Source organism: Sylvia atricapilla, chromosome 1, assembly GCF_009819655.1.
Source record: "Sylvia atricapilla isolate bSylAtr1 chromosome 1, bSylAtr1.pri, whole genome shotgun sequence".
Classification (NCBI taxonomy): domain Eukaryota; kingdom Metazoa; phylum Chordata; class Aves; order Passeriformes; family Sylviidae; genus Sylvia; species Sylvia atricapilla.
In genome coordinates, this window is record NC_089140.1 from 9,232,010 (window position 1) to 9,255,120 (window position 23,111).

Here is a 23,111-nt window from a genome sequence, read left to right on the forward strand (position 1 = left end):
GTCCCAAACCATTACCTTTTGATGGTCTGCATTCTTTCTCCACATACAGTAAGAATTTCATGGTCACCAAATACCTATATTGAGTATTTTAGTCCATGAAGCAAAATCAGAGGGAACGAACACTTAATTGTGTGTGAAATCACTGCAGACCCGAGGGGCTGTCTGGAGTTTAGGAGCACAGCTCAACACCTTGAACTCCTCTGAAACATTCCCTGTTTCTGTCCTATACATATATATATACACACACATACAGACACTTTCAGTAGCACGAAGAACACAATAAGTGAGAACAATAATTTTTAGTTTAGTCTGATAAAGACATAAATATACCACAAGGAGAAGGCAATCAACATTATTAAACAAATGACATATAATTTTCATTGTTCTTATAACTGTATCAATACAATTATTTGTTTGGTTTTTTTTTTCTTTCTTGTTTTCTCATATCTTGCTGAAGTACTTTAGCAGTTTAAAAGCCCTCTCAAAAAAACAAATCCATTCATGGAGTAGTGATGGAGGAAGTGAAAATGCCCAGAAGAAAAATGGGAATAATTTGCATGCATTAAATTTTTGTATTTTAAATTTCCAGCAATTTTTTTTTTATTTCCAGCATCTATATTAAGTACAATAAGTGCATCCTTTCCTTTCCTTTCCTTTCCTTTCCTTTCCTTTCCTTTCCTTTCCTTTCCTTTCCTTTCCTTTCCTTTCCTTTCCTTTCCTTTCCTTTCCTTTCCTTTCCTTTCCTTTCCTTTCCTTTCCTTTCCTTTCCTTTCCTTTCCTTTCCTTTCCTTTCCTTTCCTTTCCTTTCCTTTCCTTTCCTTTCCTTTCCTTTCCTTTCCTTTCTTCAATGTAAATTAAAAGTATTATAACTTATCTCTGTGTACATGTAAAGCCAAATACACACATACATAATAAACACGTATGATGTATCTGTGTGTAAATATATATAACACCACACATGCATATATATGCATACAAATATACATTTACTCTGTACCACAGATTTCCCATATTTCTCCAGTTTCATTCTGGATGTTTACTCCTAAGCACCCATTCAGCTAATTTTTGTGAACTATGATAAATGAAATTGCTCTGTATTATGTGTTCTCTTATGCTCGGTGCAAAAATACACAGAAAACTGGTTTCCACAACTTCTAATTACAAAACATTAGCTACCTGAGACTTCTCCAGCTGAGCAGATTAGCATAGATCTTCTCTGCTGACAGCTTTGACCTTCACTCCAGCAAACACTTGTCAAAATGCCAAAAGTAATTACCTGGCTGTTTAGGAAGGAGTAATGGGGTGTAGCTACCTACCTTTTCTTGTTACTGATCTAAAATCTCTATAAAACTTTGCCAAGAGGCACCCTCTGGATTTTGGCATATACATTCTTTTCTCATCTGTCTTTTTTTTTTTTTTTTTTTTTTTTTTTTTTTCCCAGCAGACTATCAAATATTTGCTATATGATCTCCTGCCAGCCAATCCCATCACAATTCTGGGGGACAGTCTAAATAACTCACTAGATAGATCTTTCAACCAAAACCATTTTATGACTGCTGTCATCCTGATTTTGTTGCACTGATGCAACCAGGAAAAATATATTTAAAAACAGTAGAAGCAGCACAGATACAAAAGATTGTAATTATACTGTGGTGATGGTACTGTCTATCCTCAGAATTAACTTACGCATTATAGCTTAATTTTTCTTTTCATAAAAAGACTTTCACTGTTCATAATTCAGATTTAAAATTAAGAAAACTGAGCTGCAGAGAATTTACAGTTACTACTTGAAAAATCTTTGGCTAGATTAAATCTAGAGATGCCTTTCGACTTCAGCCAACATAAATTCATACAGCTTCTCTTCATCTGGAAGGTTCAAATTTTTGGAAAATATCTTTTAAACATAACAAAGGGATTTAACATTTTCCTGAGGACTAGGTAATGCTAGAAGATTTAAGTGTTGGCAGATTATTATAATGGTCAATAATCTCTAAATCCTCAAACAAATTTTGTGAGACAATGGAAAGCATCATCCCCAAATCAGGATAAGATCAAATGTGATAAATTTGACTCAATCTTATCTTGCATGTCAGAATGGATATGTGGAGTTCAGGAAAAGCCGGGGAGAAAAAAACACCCCTTCTTTGGCTATACATAGTCCAGAAAACAAACAATTCATGCAAATCAAGTCCCTTGCCTTGTAGTCTCAACATTCCTCAACAATTGTGCATAGTATCTGGCAGGAGCAGCAGCTGCTGAAGTAGCCTTCAGTCTGAAGGATAAAGACTGCTTTAAACGAAGGCAATGTTAGCACACAGGTCTGAGCACTGCTGACAAGTGTGCCCTTGTGAGCACTGCCAAAAAACTTCTCTTATCTTCAAAAACTCTCCCAAAGCTCTCAAATAATTCCTAGTTCCACCATCAAGAGCTCATTACTTTCCCTCTCAGATACATGCCTCCACGAGCTATCAGCAGTAGAAGGTCATGCAAGTGCCTATTTTCAAGACAGATGATACGTGAATCCCCTGGACCTTCTAACTAAGCCTTTTTCAGTCAGAAACCCTCCACCTGCCCTTTCATCCAGGGTCATATTTGTGCCTCCTTCCCAAGATGTCAACCTGTAAATCGTGTTCTACCGAGAGAATAAATTGTTCCCAGGTTCAGGGCAGCAGTCCTTACACACTGTGACCAAAACACCACACTTGTGGAGAAGGGCCTTTTCCTGTTATTACTTTTCTCCAGGTAAAAGGAACAACAGCCTGATTCTAAGATGAGTATATTGATTTTCTGGTTTTTCTCTTGTGCCTTAAATAACAACTATTTTTCATAGACTCCTGAAGTAGCACCACTCTCACTCACAATTTTTATTCTTCAGCTGATATGAAAGCTATCAGCTAAAATCACAAGACTGCTAATCATCCAATTTCATACATTAAAAATAGGATATTTAGTTACATCAGATAAAGATTATTTTCCTGTTTGTATCAACTAAAATAGAACACTATCTGTTCCACATTATCTCTGTTCCACGTGATGCCTAGTGTTTATTTGCATGCACAGTTTAAAATCATTAGGTTAATCTTGTTGTTCCACATTTTGAGAAGTTGTAATCAATCTGTCTAATAGGTGGAAAAAAAAGCACTGACTATTCTTTTCAAGGGAAAGATGAGGTTACAATGCTATCTGATCTAAAGCAGGGTTTCTTCAATTCCCTTCTTCATGCTTACCTAGAAAGTTACATAATCATCAAATACTATTACATAGCTAAACTATTCTTTATATAAAAACTGCTTGGTATGTACTTGTACTACCAGATTTCTTCTAACTGCTGCATTCCTAAATAATTTGTTTTAATATGCTTGGGATCTGCTGTAAACAGAGATAGCATCTTAAGTATACTGCACAAAACTGCATAAAACTTTATTTAAGAACTATAACACTTAGAGATGTCTGGAATTGTAATTATTATTGCTGTATATGTCATATTACATATTTATTTCAGTTTTCCTGGAAAACATGTTGCTTCTCATAAACATGTAAAATAGAAGAAATTTGGCTAAATAATATCGTGAAGTACAACATTAAGCAATTGTCTTGGGTTCGGGGATCTGCTTGCTTTAAGTCAGAAATAAAATTAGTTCTCAAATATTTTAGTGTGAGGACTTTTTGATGCTATGTCCACAGTGGGACCCCAAGTAATGCTGCTGTACAAAAAACCAAAAGTGTTTTGTTTCAGTCACCCTTTCTCGGTGCCACGGATTTTAGAGAAGCTATTTGTTGATTTGCAACAGCAGAAAATCATCCTACACAAAAAATGCACAGGTCAGTTTCAAACATCTCTGCATGGAAATTTGTAGCAAGTTTAAATGGAAAAAGATTTTTCACTTCCATAGTCAAAAATGTATTGGGAGATTCCTTTGGCTTGAAAGAAAACCACTTTGCACTCCAAGTACAGGGCAGTTTCATCCTGGATTATCAGCTTCTTCTGTGAAGAAGCCAACAGAAGGAATCTGGTTATTTAATGGGTATCACACATGGCAATACTCATCAAATTCTGAATTTTTGTATTTTTACTTGATCTTAAATTAATTTTGACTTCTTAAAGAGCTTTAAATATGTTAGCAAAGGACAATGTGAATAAAGAAGACTTGTGTAAAAGAAATCAGGATTTGCACGAGAAGATTTTAAGAGACCTAGCAATAGAAAAAAAATATTTTTGAGTATAATACCAAGCAGAAATTACAGGAAGAAACTTTCCAATGAACTAAATTCTGCCATCCTGACTTCCACCAATCACTTCCACTTCCCCAGATTTACATGCAGGACCTATGTACAACAGCTCTATCATCATCAATGTCTCAGTGATTGTGTAGGTATTAGTGATGATTTCTCTCCCAAAATTTTAGCCACCTATGATAAATGTTACTTCATATGATCTATCTTTTATCTTTGAATGTAGAGGCAATCTAGGCAACTATTTTTGAAGAAATGCCTAACATTTAGACAGCTGCAACCCAATTAGATGAATTCTACCCTCACTATTAAAATGCATTTAGATATATTACCAGTGGGCTCTTTAAAAAATTCAGCTTTAAAATCTCTATTAACCTCTAAACCACGACATAAATTACTTAAATAGAGACTTATTTTTACCAGTCTCTATAGGCCTGCTTAAAGATTTCAGAAAAAAAAAAAAAAAAACCAAACAAAAAAACCTGAGTTTCAGTCTAAGCTTCAATTCTGCTATTTCCATTGAACCTTTGGTATAACTGTGTTGTTCAGGTATTAATTATTGTATTCCACAATATTCTAATATCTATTCTACACTAATAGTGTGTTTCAGCTAATTTTAGTTTAATTGACTGTTTTCTATGAATGGGTGTAAATAAGAGGCATGAGAATGCAGTGACATAAACTATCATTGCTTTAAAGTAAAGACTATTAACTACATAATTCAACTTAGGTCTTTTTGTTTTTCTCCCCAATTCTACAAAATTATTAAGCAGCTTTACAATTCCCAATAGTTAAGCAGCTGGATTTATGGATTTATGTTGGAATAGATGACATCACTTCGTAAGTTGAACAGAAGGAAGTTCTGCAATTTTCTATTAAAACAGAAAGTGGTTTTAAAGACAAGAAATACTTCTCCCTAAAATTAGATATTAGTTATTCTTAGAGGAGAGGGGTGTACGTTAAAATTGATTCCATCCTTACTAATCACAGCAATGAATAGCATAATTAGAAGGAAGTCCATGGAGAAGAGTCATAACCAAAGGTACTTATTATTCTTCAGGATTGAGACACATTTTCTGAATGGTAGCACTTCTCCCTTGCTCTGTTTTCAACAGAAGAGCAAGGTGGGAAAGAAATGCTATCTTGAAAACTCATTAATAATTGTATCAGACATTTGGTACTGCAGGAGACGGTACAGTTTCTGAATAATCTTCAAAATCATAATGATATCCTTTATTCAGCAACAGAAGGATTTGGGGAAAATAATTCAGGTAGATTTGATGATACAGTAGGTGAAAGGAAATCGATCCACTCCAGAGGGCTCAGGAGGTGGAAAAGGACAATGTGAACTAAGGAGGCTTGTGTAAAAGAAATCAGGATTTGAATGAAAAGACTTAAGAGAGGTAGGAACAGAAAAAGACCTGTCAAATCTTTACATCTCACACTATAGACCAAAGAATTGTAATCCTACTTAAACCAGGGACATGGCAAGTGAAAGCAGATGAACCTCACAGCCTCCTGGCTACATTGTTCAAAGTTTCTGACACACAACCTGTCAGTTCTCTTCAAAGATGAACTTCAAATTATTCACAGACGCATTCTTTGTTACCATTTCAGAGAGCAAGAGATCTAACTGCATGGTCTACAAAAATCTAGATAGATGGAAGGAATTCACCTGAAGACTTCAAACTTGTTCTGTTTACTTCATCACAGCTGAATTATGATCTGACAGGGACTGACCAATGAATACTTTTAAAACAACCACCATTGTTCAGAGTTGTGGGGGAGAAAAAGGAATCAAGACACTCTGCCAGAGTGGACATGTTGGTGCCTGGAGCAACAGAGTTCATCTTGCTGAGACTTCTCACAAGACTTGCAAAGCTCACGGCAAAAGTCAACAAGAAAACCAAGGTTGGCTATAATGATTTTGCATTTTGAAATTGAACTTTCCTCCTTTTGATTACACAGAATTCCCATCTCCTGCACCGACAGTCACCATGAAAAACAAGGTGGATGTTATTAGCAAACCAGCACAAAAAAATATTGTCAAATTTCATGATGTCAGCAAGAGAAGCAGTACATTGGAGGCAGAATAAGGTATAAATACTTTCTTCACCAGCTGGATCCAGGCTCACGAAGAGCTTGGCCATTTAGTCATCCTGATTAAGAGCAAAACTATGACATCTTGGACCATTTCAAACCAGTAAGACACCAGCAGCTGAAAACACTACCCAGGGTAAGTTAACTGTAAGGTCTTTGAAGTATTAATTTCATACAAAAGGACTGTTTAATGCTAAAAGCTAAGTTTTGTCTGTTTAGAGCTGCCAACTTCAACAAAAATGTTCATGTTCAATGTCAAAAAATTCTATAGCGTATTTTTGGTCATGGATATTTCAGCTCAGAAAATTTGTAAACATTAAATCTTAAAATCTGTAAGATCACATTTGCAGTGAAAATCATTTGCAGTCATTTAAAACTGCTGAGAAATTCTATATATTTTTAATATATTCCAATAATTTTGAAGCATTGTCTTTATTCAAATTAGCTGGTTATATGGCATAATACAGTAAAATTTGAATGACAATATATTATTTCTGCATTTTTTGTTTTCAGCAGAATCAATTTTGCAATGTTTTATTTTCAGAATTAAATCACTTACTGAGAAATTATTTTTAGACAAGAGTTTGTATGATTCAACAACTCACCCTCTAAGTCAGGATAATAGTCCCTTTCAGACCATACACAGTGTGAAAATTTTACCAACAGGGCAACAGAGCCCAACAGGAAAAAAAAAAAAAAAAAAAAAAAAAAAGCAAGCTAACCCCAAAACCATCCATTAGTTACAAGTCACGGAAATTAAAAAAAAAAAATTTTCTTTATGTTCCTATATATACATTAAATAAATCAAAATTTCTGACTTTCCATACTGCTATACATCACAAGGTTTCTTAGGCACAAGAACTTGCACACGAGACTAGTTAATTCCCCAATATCTGGTTATGCTCTGTTTTGTGTTGTGTTGTCTGTCCCTATCACTGCCACGCCTACACTGTGCACACAGCCCTTTGCTTTTCAACCTTCACCTGAACACCTAAAAGGTTGCCCTTCAATACAATACAAAAATAAATGTAAGCATCCCTCTAACACTAAAAGGCATCTCAGTAGTGCTGAGTGTCTGTGCCCAAAACTTCTCTCCTACATCTCTTTTTCATGTGTTCAGTATAAATATGACCATTACAGGCACCTGAGGCCAAAATCTTTACTTGGAAACTTCAGAAGTTTCCACTTTTGTCATTATCACTGTCCTTGCCTAAATGTTAGGACTCTGGACTACACATAAAGCAATTTCTTTCCTCATTTCTATATCAAATACATCAGAATTTTATATAGAGTTATCTCACTGATAATTGTTCTCTGCTAGGTTTCTCCTGACCTTTAAACTCAAAAGAAATACACATTTGTTTGTCTAAATTATATCGTGCCAACTGTAATTACTCCTAGAGCAGGTCACCCTTGTCTTGAGAAAGTTTATTTCTTCTAAACATTAGGATGAAATTACACTGCACCACTGAACCTGACTTATTAAACAGAAATAGGCCAGAGGACACCTACTTGATGAAAGATGTATTCTATCATTTGAATGTCAAAGTGTGTGAAGCTGGCAAAATGTTGCGTGTCCTGCTCTAGTACAAATAAAGGTATTGTTAGTGTGAGAAAGCAAGCTATTCACAATTTTAAATTACTCTGTTGTCAGCTTCTCCTTATAATTATGTAGCCCTACAAACTGATGAAAAAAACCCCAACCAAAAGTAATCAAAGCATTTACACAGAATTGGAACTGTGAATTACTGGGGAAAAAAAAAGAAAAAAAAAATTTTATTCGCAAGAATGTCTCTAAAGGATTTTAGAGAGCTTCTTTTGCCTCCAGACAGGTCATGTCTGCTCCAAAAAGAACGAACTTTAAACTCCAAGACAACAGAGGAAACCACTTTTATTATCATACTTCAATATCTCTGGTTTTTAGTGGATATTTTATTATTTTAGTGGATATCCATTCACCTCTTTGCATAGATGCTAAATAGTCCCATGTTTTCTCTAATCTGCACATTTTTCAAACTCCACAGAGGAGGATGGAAAACTTTAAATATACTTTCCAATATTGAAACTTTAAATAGTGCAAGGAAAATACAAAGTGTATCTATTTTGATTACAAAAATACATGCCACATGAATAATAAGACCAAACTGCTGCTCAGAAACTGTTCCTGTGGCTATCAGTGAGACTTGCACATACATAACATCTGCACAAATAGATTCCTTTTTGCAAATCTGAATAATTTACATTCCTATAATTATTAGGGCATCTGATTACCTCAATTTCCAAATTCTTTTCATTTCCAAGGATGTGACAGACTGTGAAATTCTTCTGTCCATTTGGTCTATTCATTTTCTGTAAACAAGATTTGCTCTCTGAGCTCCTGGAAGGATGTCAAGTTCCCTAATAGCAGTACAGCATGGAATTATGCATTTACCTGTGCCTACCTTGGAAATATGCATTGATTTATTCTCCTCTGGCTTCCCTCGGTAAATTAAGTACTTGGAATACTTTTCTTCAAGACACCATTGACTTTAAAAATTTGTAATTACAACTAGAGCTTGAAAAAAACTTCTTATGTAAGTATATATTGCTGTTGATTTTTTAAGAGAATTTATTTTTGGCTTAGAGATCTGGAAGAAGTTTGCTTAAAATAAATGAACTGATTAGTGAGTACATTGACAAGCACTGCAACTTCATGAGTTAGAAAGGAAAAATGAGATACTTTTAAAATTTAAAATATTTCATGGGTGGATAGAATTGTGAGCTCTTTTTTTTTTTTTTTTTTTTTTTTTTTTTTTTTTTTTTTTTTTTTTTGAAAGGGCAAACACAAGGTTTAGTTATAACAATGGTATAGCCACACTAAAATACCAAGAGGAACTTGTATAAAACTCCTATAAAGCTCTTTCTGCAGCCATCAAAACCTGAAACTTTTAATTCACTAAGCAAACAGAAGTTAGAAAATGCCTGGGATTTTAATGTAATAAAGAGTAGACAAAATTACTGTATAAAATATGAATTTAAATTGGTGAACCAGCAAAAATTCATAGAACCATAGAACGTTATGGTTGGAAAAGACCTCCAAGATCACCAAGTCCAACCTTAACCAAACACCACCATGCCCACTGAACCGCATCCCAAAGTGCCACGTCTGTTTGGTTTGAACACTTCAGGGATGGTGACTCCATCACTTCCCTGGACAGCCTGTTCCAGGGCTTTAACCACCCTTTCAGTGACATTTTTCCCTAATGTCCAAACTGAACCTCCTTTGGCACAGCTTGATGCCATTTCCCCTTGTCCTGTCATTTGTCTTGGAGGAGAGCTCGATCCTCCCCTGGCTGCACTCTCCTTTCAGGCAGTTGTAGAGAGTGATAAGGTCTCCCCTAAGCTTCCTTTTCTTCAGGCAAACCTACCCCAACTCTCTCATCCACTCCTCACAGGGTTTATGTTTCAGATCCTTCATCACTTTGTTCCCTTTCTCTGGGGTGGTCCTGTTTTGTCCCCAGAATCTCCCTGCTTTGTCATCAGGATTTGAATTAAGGAAGTTGAAACCAACTACTTTGATTCCAGTGGTAAGAAAAATCAGAACTGTTTTATCTTGAGTTTTGCTGAAATAAACAAGTCACAGCATTTTTATTTTTCAGAGTAGCTTGTTAGGAACAGACTAAGGCACATCAGGAATATCCTGGACTTGACAATGTTTCCACAGTCTTGCTAAATTTCAGTGGATGTCAATTCCATTAATTTCCCTGAGTGTAAATTTTTGAACACATGTAATCTTCATTATCCACAACTGTAAAAACTACAAACTGCATTCAGATTTATTTTAAACCTGCCTTCTGCCAGGTTCATCTGTTCTTGCATTTCAAAAGCAATTATACAGTCCTGTCCACATTCACTGTGCAACTTAAGAGCTGACAGACCTTTCTCATAACATACTCATATTTTTAAATTTTTTTCCAAAATACTTTCCTTTCTCACTGCACCACTTGTTATGTGAAAGATATTCCATACTTACAGTCATGCCTTCTGCTTTTCCCTGAATCTTTCCATTTCAACCAGAATTTCAAATCTCACTGAGGTATGAGAAGCAGTACTACATGAGGTATTTAAACACAGGCAAAGGACATATTTATGAAAGAACAAATGATATTATTCTGGTTTTTTATTCCTTTCCAGATAATTCTTAAAAACAACTTCCTTGTTCAACTGATAATGGAGACTGAATTGTCATTTTCATCAAATTACCTATTACTACACTAGCTACATTACTACGTAGACCTTGTATGCAAAGATAGTTTTTTTCCATATGAAAATTTTTGCAGTAATTTAACACGAAATTCATCTGCCATTTTCAGTCCATTCACTCTGCTTTATACATTTCTAGGATCAACTTTCACCTTTAGTACTGTGAATAATTCAGTATTAGCAGGATTTCTCATCCTCCTGCTCACTCTCTTTTCTGATTCACTTATAACTACATTGAATATTACAGCCCCAGCAGAGACCCTTCCACCTTTTTTGCTGTCTTAGCCTTTTAGAAAACTAGTATTTTACTCCTAATCTCTGTTTCTTGCCTCCTAACCAATTAGTGATTCACCATTTTTTTCTTCCATATTCCACATTCCAAGAAATTATTATTTTCCTTAGAAACTTCTGGGAAAACCTTGTCAAAAGTCTCTGGCAATCCAGACAGGCTCTACCAACAGCATCATATTTGTTGATCCTTTCAGAGAGATCCAACGAGTTTACAAGACAGGGGAGGTCATTGTTATAAACAAGCCATATATGAAATTTTCCCAGGAAAAAAATCATACCCATTCATGAGTCACATAATTCAGTGTGTATTTTAAATTCTGAGTTCTGACAGTACACATCTAGGGCTTTTTGATAGGATTAAACCCTTGCTACTCGTTAATCATGAGTTAATAGGACCCTTCTCCAGTGCAAAGGTTCTGGCACAGGAATTACCCCAGTTCTTTCTGTGGCTAAATTTATCCACGGTGAAGAAAAAGGAGAAGTTAATGAACAGTTTGGGGCCCCTAGTGCTTATTTACATGAACATTGCTTGTTTCTGTTTACAAGTAATATTGCAACTTGTTTACTTCTGATTTTTAAAGCCTATCAATCGAGCAATTTGGAAGCAAATCAGTTATCAATTCAGTTACCTTGCAGAAATTTTTTCTTGCAGTCAACAACTCCATAATACAATTAATAGCCAAGCTGAGAAGGAGCCAATAGGAATCCTTAGAACAGTGGTACTTATTCAGAAGGAGCTTAATTCTAGAAATACAAACTTTACTTCCAAGATTAGCTTGTAATTGAACTGCTTAAACAGCACACCAACAAAGGCATATTTCTACCATTTTTTGTTCCAGAAATTAAGGCTAAGGTCTAATAACATTTTTGTTCCCTGAAAAAAACTATCAGAAAAGTGAAAGTACTAACACCCTCTTTTACAAATGACTAATGTGTTTTTATGAGTTTTTGAGAACACTGAAGAATTTTTCACCATGTTGGAACTTGACTACAAGCATCTCCTTAATTTTCTTGACAAACAAGGAAGTCTCAAACAGTTTTAATGGACTCACAGATGCTAAAATTCAATTTTTCATGTGCCACTCACCTCTCAAGTGTCTCTCCCTTTTAAATGTCAGTCTTCTGGGAGAACAGGGTGTGTCTGCTGTCTGCAGTGGCACTGACTGCTAAACAGATGTGGGTGGTCAGAGTTTGGGAAAGGAGGACAAGGACTTACCTGCTTCTTTGGCAACATCTGCAGTTGAAATATTTTGGAGGTTTGAGTGCACTCGGAAGGTCACAGCTGGTCCCAGCACGCTGAAAGAGATTATTAAAAAAATGTGAGACTTATAATCAAGAGACATGGTATAATATTCCTTATCAAAATAGGTTTTTAAAGAGAACCTATTAAGACACCATTTAGCCCTCTTCCTTTTGCTTCATTAGCTACATTTGCATGCATTTTTATACCTCTTGTGGTTTCCTGTGTATATTTTGTGCCCGTCTGAAAGAATTTCAATGACATTAACTAAACTTCAGAACACTCCTGTAAATACTATTCCTATTATGAGGATGGCAAAATGGAGGCACTGAAATTGCTATTCAGTCAAGTACAGCACAGATCATCACTGGAATTCAGCATCCAAAGAAGATTACATGTATTTTCACATTTCATATTCCTAATACCAACACAACAGCAGTTCCTGTTGTAAGAACTGCAAGTCAGAGGGACAATATAGAAACTCAGAATATTTATCTCAATCATATTCTGCAAGAATATGTGTGGGGAAGAATTTTTGGACATATCTGAACCAACAGCTGGTTTTGACCAGAAAAGTACCACGAAGTATCTATCATTTAACAGCAGAGGTGACCATCTCCTGGAAAAATATTTGAGAGGAAATGATTTAACTCTGTGGAGACCATTCTGCATGTAGCCTGATGGTCTTTAATGGCACTAAAATTTATTTACACTTCCTATTTACAGAGAAAGGTACTGATTAGCCAGATGTAGAGTGGCAATGTACCCAGGGTTCCACCAAAAAATATCACTGGGCAATTTTAAGGAAAAATAAATTTGTATTAGTAATGTTGTATTCATTCTCCATCCATACCCATAGACATCCTACATACAAATCTGATTAAAGGAAAGAAGAAAATTCAGGTGTTATGTCCTTAAAACTATACTTAAATGCTTATTTACATAAGAAAAATACACATAAAAATATAGTGAATGTATTTTTGAAGAAAAATTTCTGGGGAACAAGAGATTATATGAATTATAATGCAAGAATTAACAGAGGAGAAGAAAGTAGGGTCTCAAGAAAAACAAAAATTGGCATTATTTTATAAAAGTTTACTTACATTATATGTATTATGTAAGTTCCTAAGGTGTTTTGTTTGTTTGTGGGGTTTTTTTGTTTTGTGGTTTTGTTTTGTTTTTTTTTTTTTTAATTTCATCAGTGAAAAGAATTACATTTATGTTATGAAGAGCAACCCTGCTTAAAATGTAAAGTGCATGGGCTGGAACTGTTCATGTAACAGCTTTTGACTTCCTATAGCCAAGGCTGAGGAGAGAATGAAATCTGGAAAACTGCTGCATAAAAGAAAAAACTTTAAAAATATTTAGTTACAGGGCTTGAAATGAAGTATTAAGTTATTCTTTTAGTAACATGCTCATCTCTTACAATCATAGAATGGAGAGCACTTAATGAAGTGTGCTTAATTGCATCACATATATCCTAGACAGAAATACCTTTAAACTTTTTCCATTTGAGGCAGAAAAAGCCTTTTCTTCACTATAAGACTTTGCTTTGAGATCACAGAGAGAATCAGAGTAAGAATAAGAATAAGAAATATCCTTTCATCTTTTACTAGCAAAGCATGCACTGCACACATTTTATTCTGGAGTTAACAGGGACTGCCATTAATCAATCATTTTTCTCGAATTACTCTTAGGGGGAGGGAAGAAAAAGAAAACGGATTTAATTGTTAAAGGACATTCTAAAAGCATGGTCACTAATGATCAAGAAACACTTTTAATAATGCCAGGCAATTATAAAACAGTTTTCAACATCATATTAATATCATAGATTAAAACACTCAACAATTGCAAAGTATTTTTTATTTGCCATAACTACTTTACAAAAATCCAAACTATTCTGTCACTAACCCTGAGATAATCAACCATAAAATGCACCTTTCAGGATTCTAACTAATCTTGCACTGTCCTTCTTTCTGTGTTGCCAGCGTCAGAGAAATGTTAATTCCTGTCCAGCTGCTCAGATATTTGCAGTGCCATTAGCAGTCTGCTTTAAATAAAAGCAGCATCACCCAAATATGCAGCTCTTGCATGGCCAAGATAGGAGGGAAAGAAAAACCTGTTTCAGATATTTCCCCCAAATCTTCACTGCATAGTCCATTATAGCTGATAATCCAGAACCAACACAAAATTTCATCTGCCATGTAGTTAGACTTCTGCTCTATCAGCAAAACCAAAATATTTCCTGCCCTCCTTCCTTTACCTGAATGTTTTACTCTTATCTCTCAGCCACTCTCCACTTCCTCCCCCTTGTCCTGCTCTGCCCCACTCCTTGCAGCCCAACCCTTCCCAGCACCAGTAAAATCATATAGATTAAAACTGGATCATTTCAGTGACCCGGCTGTGGCAGTGAGGGACAGGGATTTCCAAGGAGTGAAGACTGTCAGCAACCATCCCCCTGTTCTCTACTGACTCCACCTGGAAAATGCAGGAACATGGGAAGATCCAAGTCATGCCCACATCAGTGTTGTCACCAGGATTGTCATTTCTCCTCACTGCTCAGGGAAAACAAGAGCAAAAAACAGGGCGAGGAAACAATTCCATAAGCAGGTGGGATGATACTGATTTAAGATCATCCTTTTGCCGAAAAGAATAAAGCTCAGAATCATTTCAAACACCCATTCATATGTTGCTCTGTGGGACATTGTTTTCCTCTACTGTAGCAATTGAATTCTTGTACGTAAGAAATCACCTGAGCAGCACATCCACATGGCTTCACTAGGAATATTTGCAAAAATACAGAAAATAAAGCGGCTTTTATCACAACTTTTTGCACATTGGCATTCTGTTTATTTAAAAGCAAACAAAAGACCTTGAGATTACTTGGTCAAAATTGCATTTCTGCTTGATGTTTTGGGAACTGACTGCTTCAGGAGCTCATAAAATGAGATTTTTCTCATGGGGGGCTTCTGGCAAAAGCACTCAATAAATAAACATTTCAATAACAAAAGATGCCCTTTAGGGAATTCCTCACTGTTCATTATGTGTTGGATGAGAACATTTAAACAAAACCAGTAATTATATGACTGCAAAATATTTTTAAAAGACTTTTCAACCAGAGGTCAACCAGCCTGTAAAAAGGTTCCAAGACATATAAAATGCAACCCTGATAGGAACTTGAAGTTGGGTAGATGAGACTGCTTTCCAGTGTCAGACCTTCTGAAACCTGGCTAACATTTAATTCTCTTCAAACTGCTCTAGGTACAGGGGCTCACTGAAGTGCACACATTTCTTTATAAGCTGATGAATCACAAGCAAACCATTCCCACAGATGAGGGAGGTGCTGGGGGAGCAGAGGCATCACTCCTGGCTGGTACCTTACCCCAGCTGGGCAGAGAAAACAGACATGGGGACCACAACAGCCAGGCTGAAACCTCACCCACCTCTGACAGCTGCTGCAACTGAGGTTAAAAATGTCAGACACTATTTTTTGTCTATCCCTCCCCTGAGCTACAAGCCACTACAGTTAAATCTGTAGTCATTTTTTTCTGACACAAATGAACTTAGACTCACCTAAGTAAAACTCCGTGAATTTTAGAAGGTATCTGGACTATACAATGTAATTGCGCTTAGCGCTTTTTGATACAATATTTTTACAAAATATTTTACAATTTTTTTGGAATAAAGGTAAGCAGTTCTGTCTTCAAGGCTAATAAATAGTGACTTCTCCCCACACAAAATATAATGTCTATAAAACCTGCTAAATTTATTATTCAAACTTTACCAACTAATTACCCCCCTTGTTGGCTGTCACAACTTTTGTCCTTTTTTTTTTTTTTACTTACAATAATGTTGCCTTCAGTCATAATAAGGTGGTTTTTTTTTTTAAACAAAGACATTCAAAGCATATTGCAAATTGTCACCCTTATGTGCTGTTGTCTTTTATTCTGTTTACTAGAGATGAAATAATTACAGTGTTTATACCAAAATGACTTGAAGGTTGATTGCTGATTTAATAATATCCCCTCCCCTTGGGTTTATATTTCCCATCTGAAGGTAGGAGGGTGCACAACACATACAGAAACAAAGAATATTCTTTGTGTAAAATAGAAGTATTTCCTTTTGTTAATTGTTTTACGACTAACAGCATTCTTATATTTTCCCTGTCAACAAATGAATGATCTGAATAAACAGAGCTGGAGCGTGATCAATATGGCAAGGTCCATATCACTTTCAAGCCGTAGGTTATAATTATATTTATGAATGACAGGATTTAAATCTCCATAAATTATGCACCAAGCTTTTCATGCCTGTTCCTCTCCCTTGTGAGCGTGTACTTCAGTATCACACGGCATGTTCACTGAGAGATGCAGTCACAGTCTATCATACCCCCTAGTGGAAAAGGATTTGAGAAACAAGTGCCAACATGGGTCTGTGTACTCCTGAAGATGAGACACAGAGCTGATGCCAGATGGAAATGATTTGAGGTGGCATCTCATTTTTAAGATACAGGCAGAGTGCAATTTCTCAAGGCTGGAGGAAGATGAGGAGATTAGGATTGGCTATCTCCAACATGAAACATTCTCTTAATGACCCTATTTTATAAAACAGGGCTTGCCTTAATAAAGCTAAGATTTGAAATTAAAGTCACTACTTGTCTATATGTTCATTTCAAAATCCTTTAATCTCTGAAGGTTAAGAAAAGCAATTAGTAACGCTCCAGAGGGCTGTGCAAAGCAAATTTTATAGCAGTGAAGGTAATTGTCTTAGGAAACGATTGGTGGGCTTGAACTAATGACTTGCAATGTGTACACATTTCTGTGCCTTCTGTGTTTAGGAATTTGAAGCTTATGTCCATTGTTTATATTGCACTGAAGCTGCCTTTTCACCTTCTCAATTTTGGAAAAAATTAAGATGCTCATGCTGCTGTAAATGTTTTATATATTATATTTAGAGGTATATAAACATACTTATGTCAAATCAAATCAATGGGGAAAAGCACATAATTAACAGAGGCGCTTTTGTATTACAGTATGTTTCTACAACATGATTTACAGAGAAAAGCAAAGGCAGAAAATTGCAGCTGGACATTGACACACAATACATGGATGGATTAAGAAGTGTACATTGGCAATTTTGTTTCCTTTCCAATACTCAGAGTAGCTGTAAATCAGTTGACCACTTGATTCAAGTTTGACCAATATTTTTGACCAGAACTGTTGACCAGAAACTATTTTGTGAAGCATTGCATCCTACTGCATGTACATTACACAAGGAGGTACCTGACTGAGCTTCAAAGATTCAGGAAAGCTTGCAAAAGATGTGTTGTGCTGACCTGCTACAAAATAACATCCCTGAACTGTTGAGTAGAGAATTATTGATCATCACTCAGACCTAATACTAAAAAGGCACACATCTCTCACTCTTTAATATCTTTACTGTTCAAAGATTTGCTTCACTTTGCACCTGGACTGCAGAAATATCAATGTGGAGCTGTATGTATTCTCACATTCCTATCGACAGGTATGTATGCACAGCCAGCGATCAATTAAAAGAATCTTTTTCTGTTTTAGCAAAATGAGTTTTTCGAGCCCTTCTCAGGAAAACACCCAACATGCTCCCTAAGGTGAAGAATGATGCACGGTGTTCCAGAACACACAGCAAGTAATAAATCATCTATTAATATTTATATCCTTCATATACGCTAAGCATGAACAGTTTGCACCATCCTCTGAAGTGTTCCTGCACTAAACACATAGAGAGAGAAAGTTAAAGACTTGTTGTGCTGCCGTTACACCTGGTGTCTGACAGTGACCAGGAACTAAAGATGGAAAAGCAAAATCCCTGCCAAGGGAAGGACACTAATTGCAGTGCCCACCAGGTAGTGGCTGATTTCCTATCACCACTTGAATTTCATTAGAGGGGTTTTCACCAGGCAGCTGGGAGGCATAACAGGTAGACCACAAAGATTAGAAAGACTGACAGTTTCAGAGCAATCACGTCTTGCAAATGTAGCTACATGGAAACAGAACTTATGTCTGGATTTGACGGTTGCAGCCCAGATTTACTTCTGCAAGTTACATTCCTCATAAATCAGGTGAGGCCTTGGACACCTTGTCGAGCCCTCTTCTCTCCCCCTGACATGATAAGTGCTGAGGAGTGACTGCACAGAGCAGCATTTCAGGGGCAGAGAAGAAGCCACGACAAGGTGCTCAAATAATGAAATGCCTGACACACTACTGTCATTAGAATAATTTCCAGACTGAAGTCCCAGGAAAGGGACGACTGGTCCAGAAAGGGATGCTCTCCAGTAACAGCAGTCCATGTCTGGCAAGTCCCTGATACTGATACTAAAGGATGGAGCTTTAATTATTTTACATTAATCATTAATTTTGTATTAATCATTTAATCTATATGCATCAAAATTGTGCTAAGTACACTGATCCTAATTTACATTGCAAAAGATGATGAAAGTGTATTTTAAAGATTTTACAACTTGCTTCATCTGAGGTGAAGATTATTTTGCTAAGCCTACAATTTAAATGATTTTAAAAAGAGACAACGCTTAATTTAGAGATTGATGCTACACTCAGTTTGCCCTATTTTTATTCTTCACAAAATGCAACTTTTGATGATTACTCAATATCTATGAATAATTTGCAGAGTTTTAAAATAATTTTTCTATTAATCTGTCACAAGCCATGAAACTTGACATTTTCACCACACTGAGTACATGAAAGTTGCCAGCTTTGCCTGCCATGCAAATAAGGTTCTTAATTACAGTATTTAAAAGAACAAACCATACAAGTGCTATAATTTCTTACAGTAAAAAATAAAGTGTTTGGACCCTGCAAGGGTGGGAAAATGGTCTCAATAAGCTTCTTAAATGTAAAGTAATTTTTCTTCTACTCTCCAAGGATTAAGCTAAAGGATAAAATTTATGAAATAATAAAGAAAAAAAAATCCCATTCTATTTATCTTTCTATACTCCTTCTTTATACCTTTATATCTACAAACAGCAGACATTTTTAATTTTTCACCCAGTAAGCCTTCAATGCATTTTACTGGCTTCAGCCCTACTCACCCTCTACACACCTGTGTTGTTAATTGAACTGGCTGAAAGCACATATAAAATTTGTCTGCTAGGATGACAGTCACCTTCTGCTCCAAGTGACTTTTAATCCTTAATGAGGAGCATGACTCACAGGTTAGGGTTGTTACAGAGGTACAGGTTCAGAATGCTCAGAGCTTTGATAGGACCCATGTAGGACATAAATTTCTCAAGTCACTATTAGGCAGCACAACAAAAGACAAAAAAACCCCAAAATTTGCTACAATCTTAGTTCAAAGGGCTTCCAAATTCTGAGTGTGACAACCAGAGCTCTCCTGCTTGTCCTCACAAAGACCTGTTGGCTTCTCCTTTAGCTCTGAGAACACCAATGAGAAGATTTGTTCTTGAGGCTCCCTTGCCATCTGTCGGGCAGGGATATTTCCTTGGCAAAGGAGGAACTGCAAGTGGAATTTATTGGGCTGCTTCACTGGCACATACAGATGTATATTTGCTCTGTCTTTATGGCTCTCAAGGAATACAAACCCTTCTACACGCAGGTTGTAATTCAACTCATTGACCTGTTTATGCAATATTTACTGGCTAGGCCGTAACAAAAATGCAAAATAATTCTTCATCTTTTTCAGTTGGGTCAGCAGGTCTGTAATGCTCATGAAATCCAAACACCCAGGTCACAAAACAAGAGAAAAAAAAGTTTGTTTGTACTTCTAGGAAAATCAGGTAGCAAAGGGCAAGAGGATCAAGACAGAAATAGACATAATAGACATAAAATAATTTTTACATTTCTTCTATGAGGCTTTTCTTTTAAACAAATCCCTACATGAAAACCTTTTTTTTTTTTTTTTTTTTTTTTTTTTTTTATTTCTAATATTAGTAATTCTATTTGTGGATGAAGCTTTAATTCAAGAGAGAATCACAGTTCTCTGTTTCTATTCTCATATCTGTCATCAAGTCTTGTAGCATTTTAGGGAAGATGAAGCAAACTGCCTTGGGTTTCAATCTATCCATCTGCAGAATGGAAATTATTACCTGTTAATAATACGTGCAGATTTATATAAATTAAATGCAATGGCACACATTCAATGACTTGCTTGAAAGAGAGGAGTATATCCTGCCTACCCCACAATGTCATGAACTTTGATTTTATTAAAAAGGGAATATGATGGCATTCGCAGTCACACAGAGATGAGTAGTAGAGAAATATGAACTTAAAAAAAGATAGACTTCAGAAGTTCACATAACTATAAAAAAACCTTCTCCTGAGCAGGGACCTAGGAGTTCATGGAAATGTATCAATAAGAGTGGATTCATTCTACTTTTGATTATGAAGGTGCAAATCCTTTGTTTTAATGAGATAAAATGTTGCAATAGAAAGCCAAGCACCATACATATTTGTAAGAATCTCCTTAGATTTTTATAGCCTTTCTCTTCTGTAACCTAGAAGTCATAAAATGCTGCAGGCCAACATCTTTCCTGTTATCTTAAAGATTTTTGTATTTTTCTAGCAGGAAAGTTACAGTGGAGAAGGCAAAATTATATTGGTTATATGCACATTCATTTAAGAAAGGAACACAAAATGTATTGTACCTCAGGGGGAAAAGCCACAAGACTAATGCAATGCTAAGGCTGTGGAATCACTCATTTTAAAGTAAGGAAATGCATAGTTTAAATTTTCACCTTTTTTTTCCCTTATCATCATTCCTCTAAAAAGTGATGAATCTTTATATTATAAATTAGTTGTCAAGTAAGACAGTATGTACCAGAAAACACAATGTAATTTCTTATAAATGCCTGCATGCAATGAGTTTCAGCAACACATTTTTCACGTAATTTGTTTCCCAGACTCATTAAATCTGTGGGAGAAGTCAAGTTTGAATAAAAGGGGTTCCATTATTTCTGAGCTATGCTTTTATAACACTTTAAACAAGATTATGTCAAATAACCACAGTTATTTGCTTGCTATTTAAAATCAGAGAGCAGATGACACATACTGCTCAACTTTCTTGAAAGGTCTATCTTTTTATTGAGACTAAAGATGGTAGAGATTGAAACACAAATTTTGATAATTTCTGGACAATAATGGAGTGGAAATAAAAAGCTACTTATTTCTAGTTAATATTACAGCATCTTAAGGAGAGCAGGATGAGTTAAAGAACATTCCTCTCAAACTTAAGTAACATAAACAGCAAAATCCAGAATCTGCCAAACCTGGGAAAAAAAACAACTTTGCAAGAATATTAATCCACAGATGTTCAACATACAACACGAGAAAAGATTAATCACCCCAAGTCAAGGAGAATGGAATAATGGAGAATCTGCACAATGGAGGGATCTTTTCAAATGCAAACCCAACAAGACCCTGTGCTACCTGTCCTACCACTGCTCAGTGGTTAAACAATCCTCCCTCACACTATCCTGCCTCTCAATAATTCTCCGAGTTGTTTACATTTAGAACATACGTCCACCACATGTCATAACCCATCAGCACAATGGAGTGAAAATACCAAGTAGTGTTCCAGTGTTTAGGTTCTGGATGACTGAAGACGATTAACTGGTTGATTGAATTTCTCAGGTGTTATAAAAATAACATGACAAACAATGAACAAAACCTGCAGTGCATGATTAGGACACTACAGCCAATGCACATGTTTATAACGGGTGAGGCTGGGAGACCCACTCACCACTCTGCCTGCCCAACACTTCCAATTTGAAAGTGTTTTAAGCTTCTCCAAACTTTCACCACTCGGTTTGATTTTCAGGTATCTTCCTCAGTTCAAGTCCTTTTCACTGGGATGGTTGGCTGGCTTTTCAAATTGTATTTATTCCAGCCCAACCGTTCCAGCTCTTCCTAAAAGCCGAGATAATGATTGGCAGTTGGGTTGTGTAAGGCCTATTCTTTCAAAAGGAGGTGCAAAATGTCTCTAACCCCAGCACTTGGAAACAAGAGTTTTGAAGTACAAAATTAATGTGCTTGTAACATGATAAGCCTTCCAAATTCAAGCTTTTGTTAAAACCACTCTTTACACAAAACTATTAAAAACTCCATAATTAAAACTATGGACATGCTACTGTATATCAGGAAAAATCAATCTTACTTCAAATACAGAAATGCACTCTTTCTTTTAAAAGTGTTTTTTTCAGTAGGGTCCTTGAAATTCAAAGATGAATGGTGGTCAAGTAGTAGAGAAGATATTTTCAGGGGCCTTGATTTCAATTTTATCAGACTTCAGGAAGTATGTTGCAAATGAAGCACCAAATCACAAAGATTTAAAGGTCCTAATGTTACTTTAAATTCTGCTGGAATCATCCACTTCAGACTCAGTCTCAGCTCATTAGACGAAAAATAATGTCAGGTATTTATTTCTTTATGTTAAAGGCCAAATACCGATGTCTGAATGGAGAGCTGACTTCTGGGACTGCTGAATGCTCAGGTAGTTGAATGCCCAGCAGATTGAAGCCAATGGGATCTCTGTCTTAGTCAGGGGAGTTTGTTTCAGAAGAGGCTGAGTAAGCCATGCAGTGAGACATCACACTGGACCTCGTAGTGGTAAATGCTTTGATACTGATCTTTTCATTCATAACTCCAGCTCTGGATGGTCCTCACAAACCCCCTTATCTCATATGAGTTAAATACATCAATTCATGTTTGCCAAGCATTTTGATACTGAAGTGAGGAGTGCTATAGGAAAAAAAAAACAAACAACAAACCCAAAACAGAAAGAAAAAGGGTTTCTGACCTCAAAGCGGAATTTGAATAAAGTGCAACAAATAAAACCTGAAGTCACACATTGAACAATAAAAATAAAATGAAACATTGAAGAGCTACTCATTAACTGAGCATTTCTTTTCTGATCATGAAATAAAACAGTTGCCAGTAGAAAAATATATAGATGTGATTCAATATTTCAGAAGTCTATCATAATTACTGTTATTCAA

General features: G+C 35.9%; 1 protein-coding gene across 1 annotated transcript in view; it reads right to left on the minus strand.

Annotated features, from left to right (window-relative positions):
- The window catches only part of PTPRN2 (protein tyrosine phosphatase receptor type N2), a 629,378-nt gene that overhangs the window by 334,001 nt on the left and 272,266 nt on the right, over positions 1 to 23,111 (minus strand). The window contains exon 11 of the mRNA XM_066314564.1: positions 12,083 to 12,162. Coding sequence (XP_066170661.1) covers positions 12,083 to 12,162 — 80 coding nt within the window. The remainder of the gene's footprint in view (positions 1 to 12,082; positions 12,163 to 23,111) is intronic.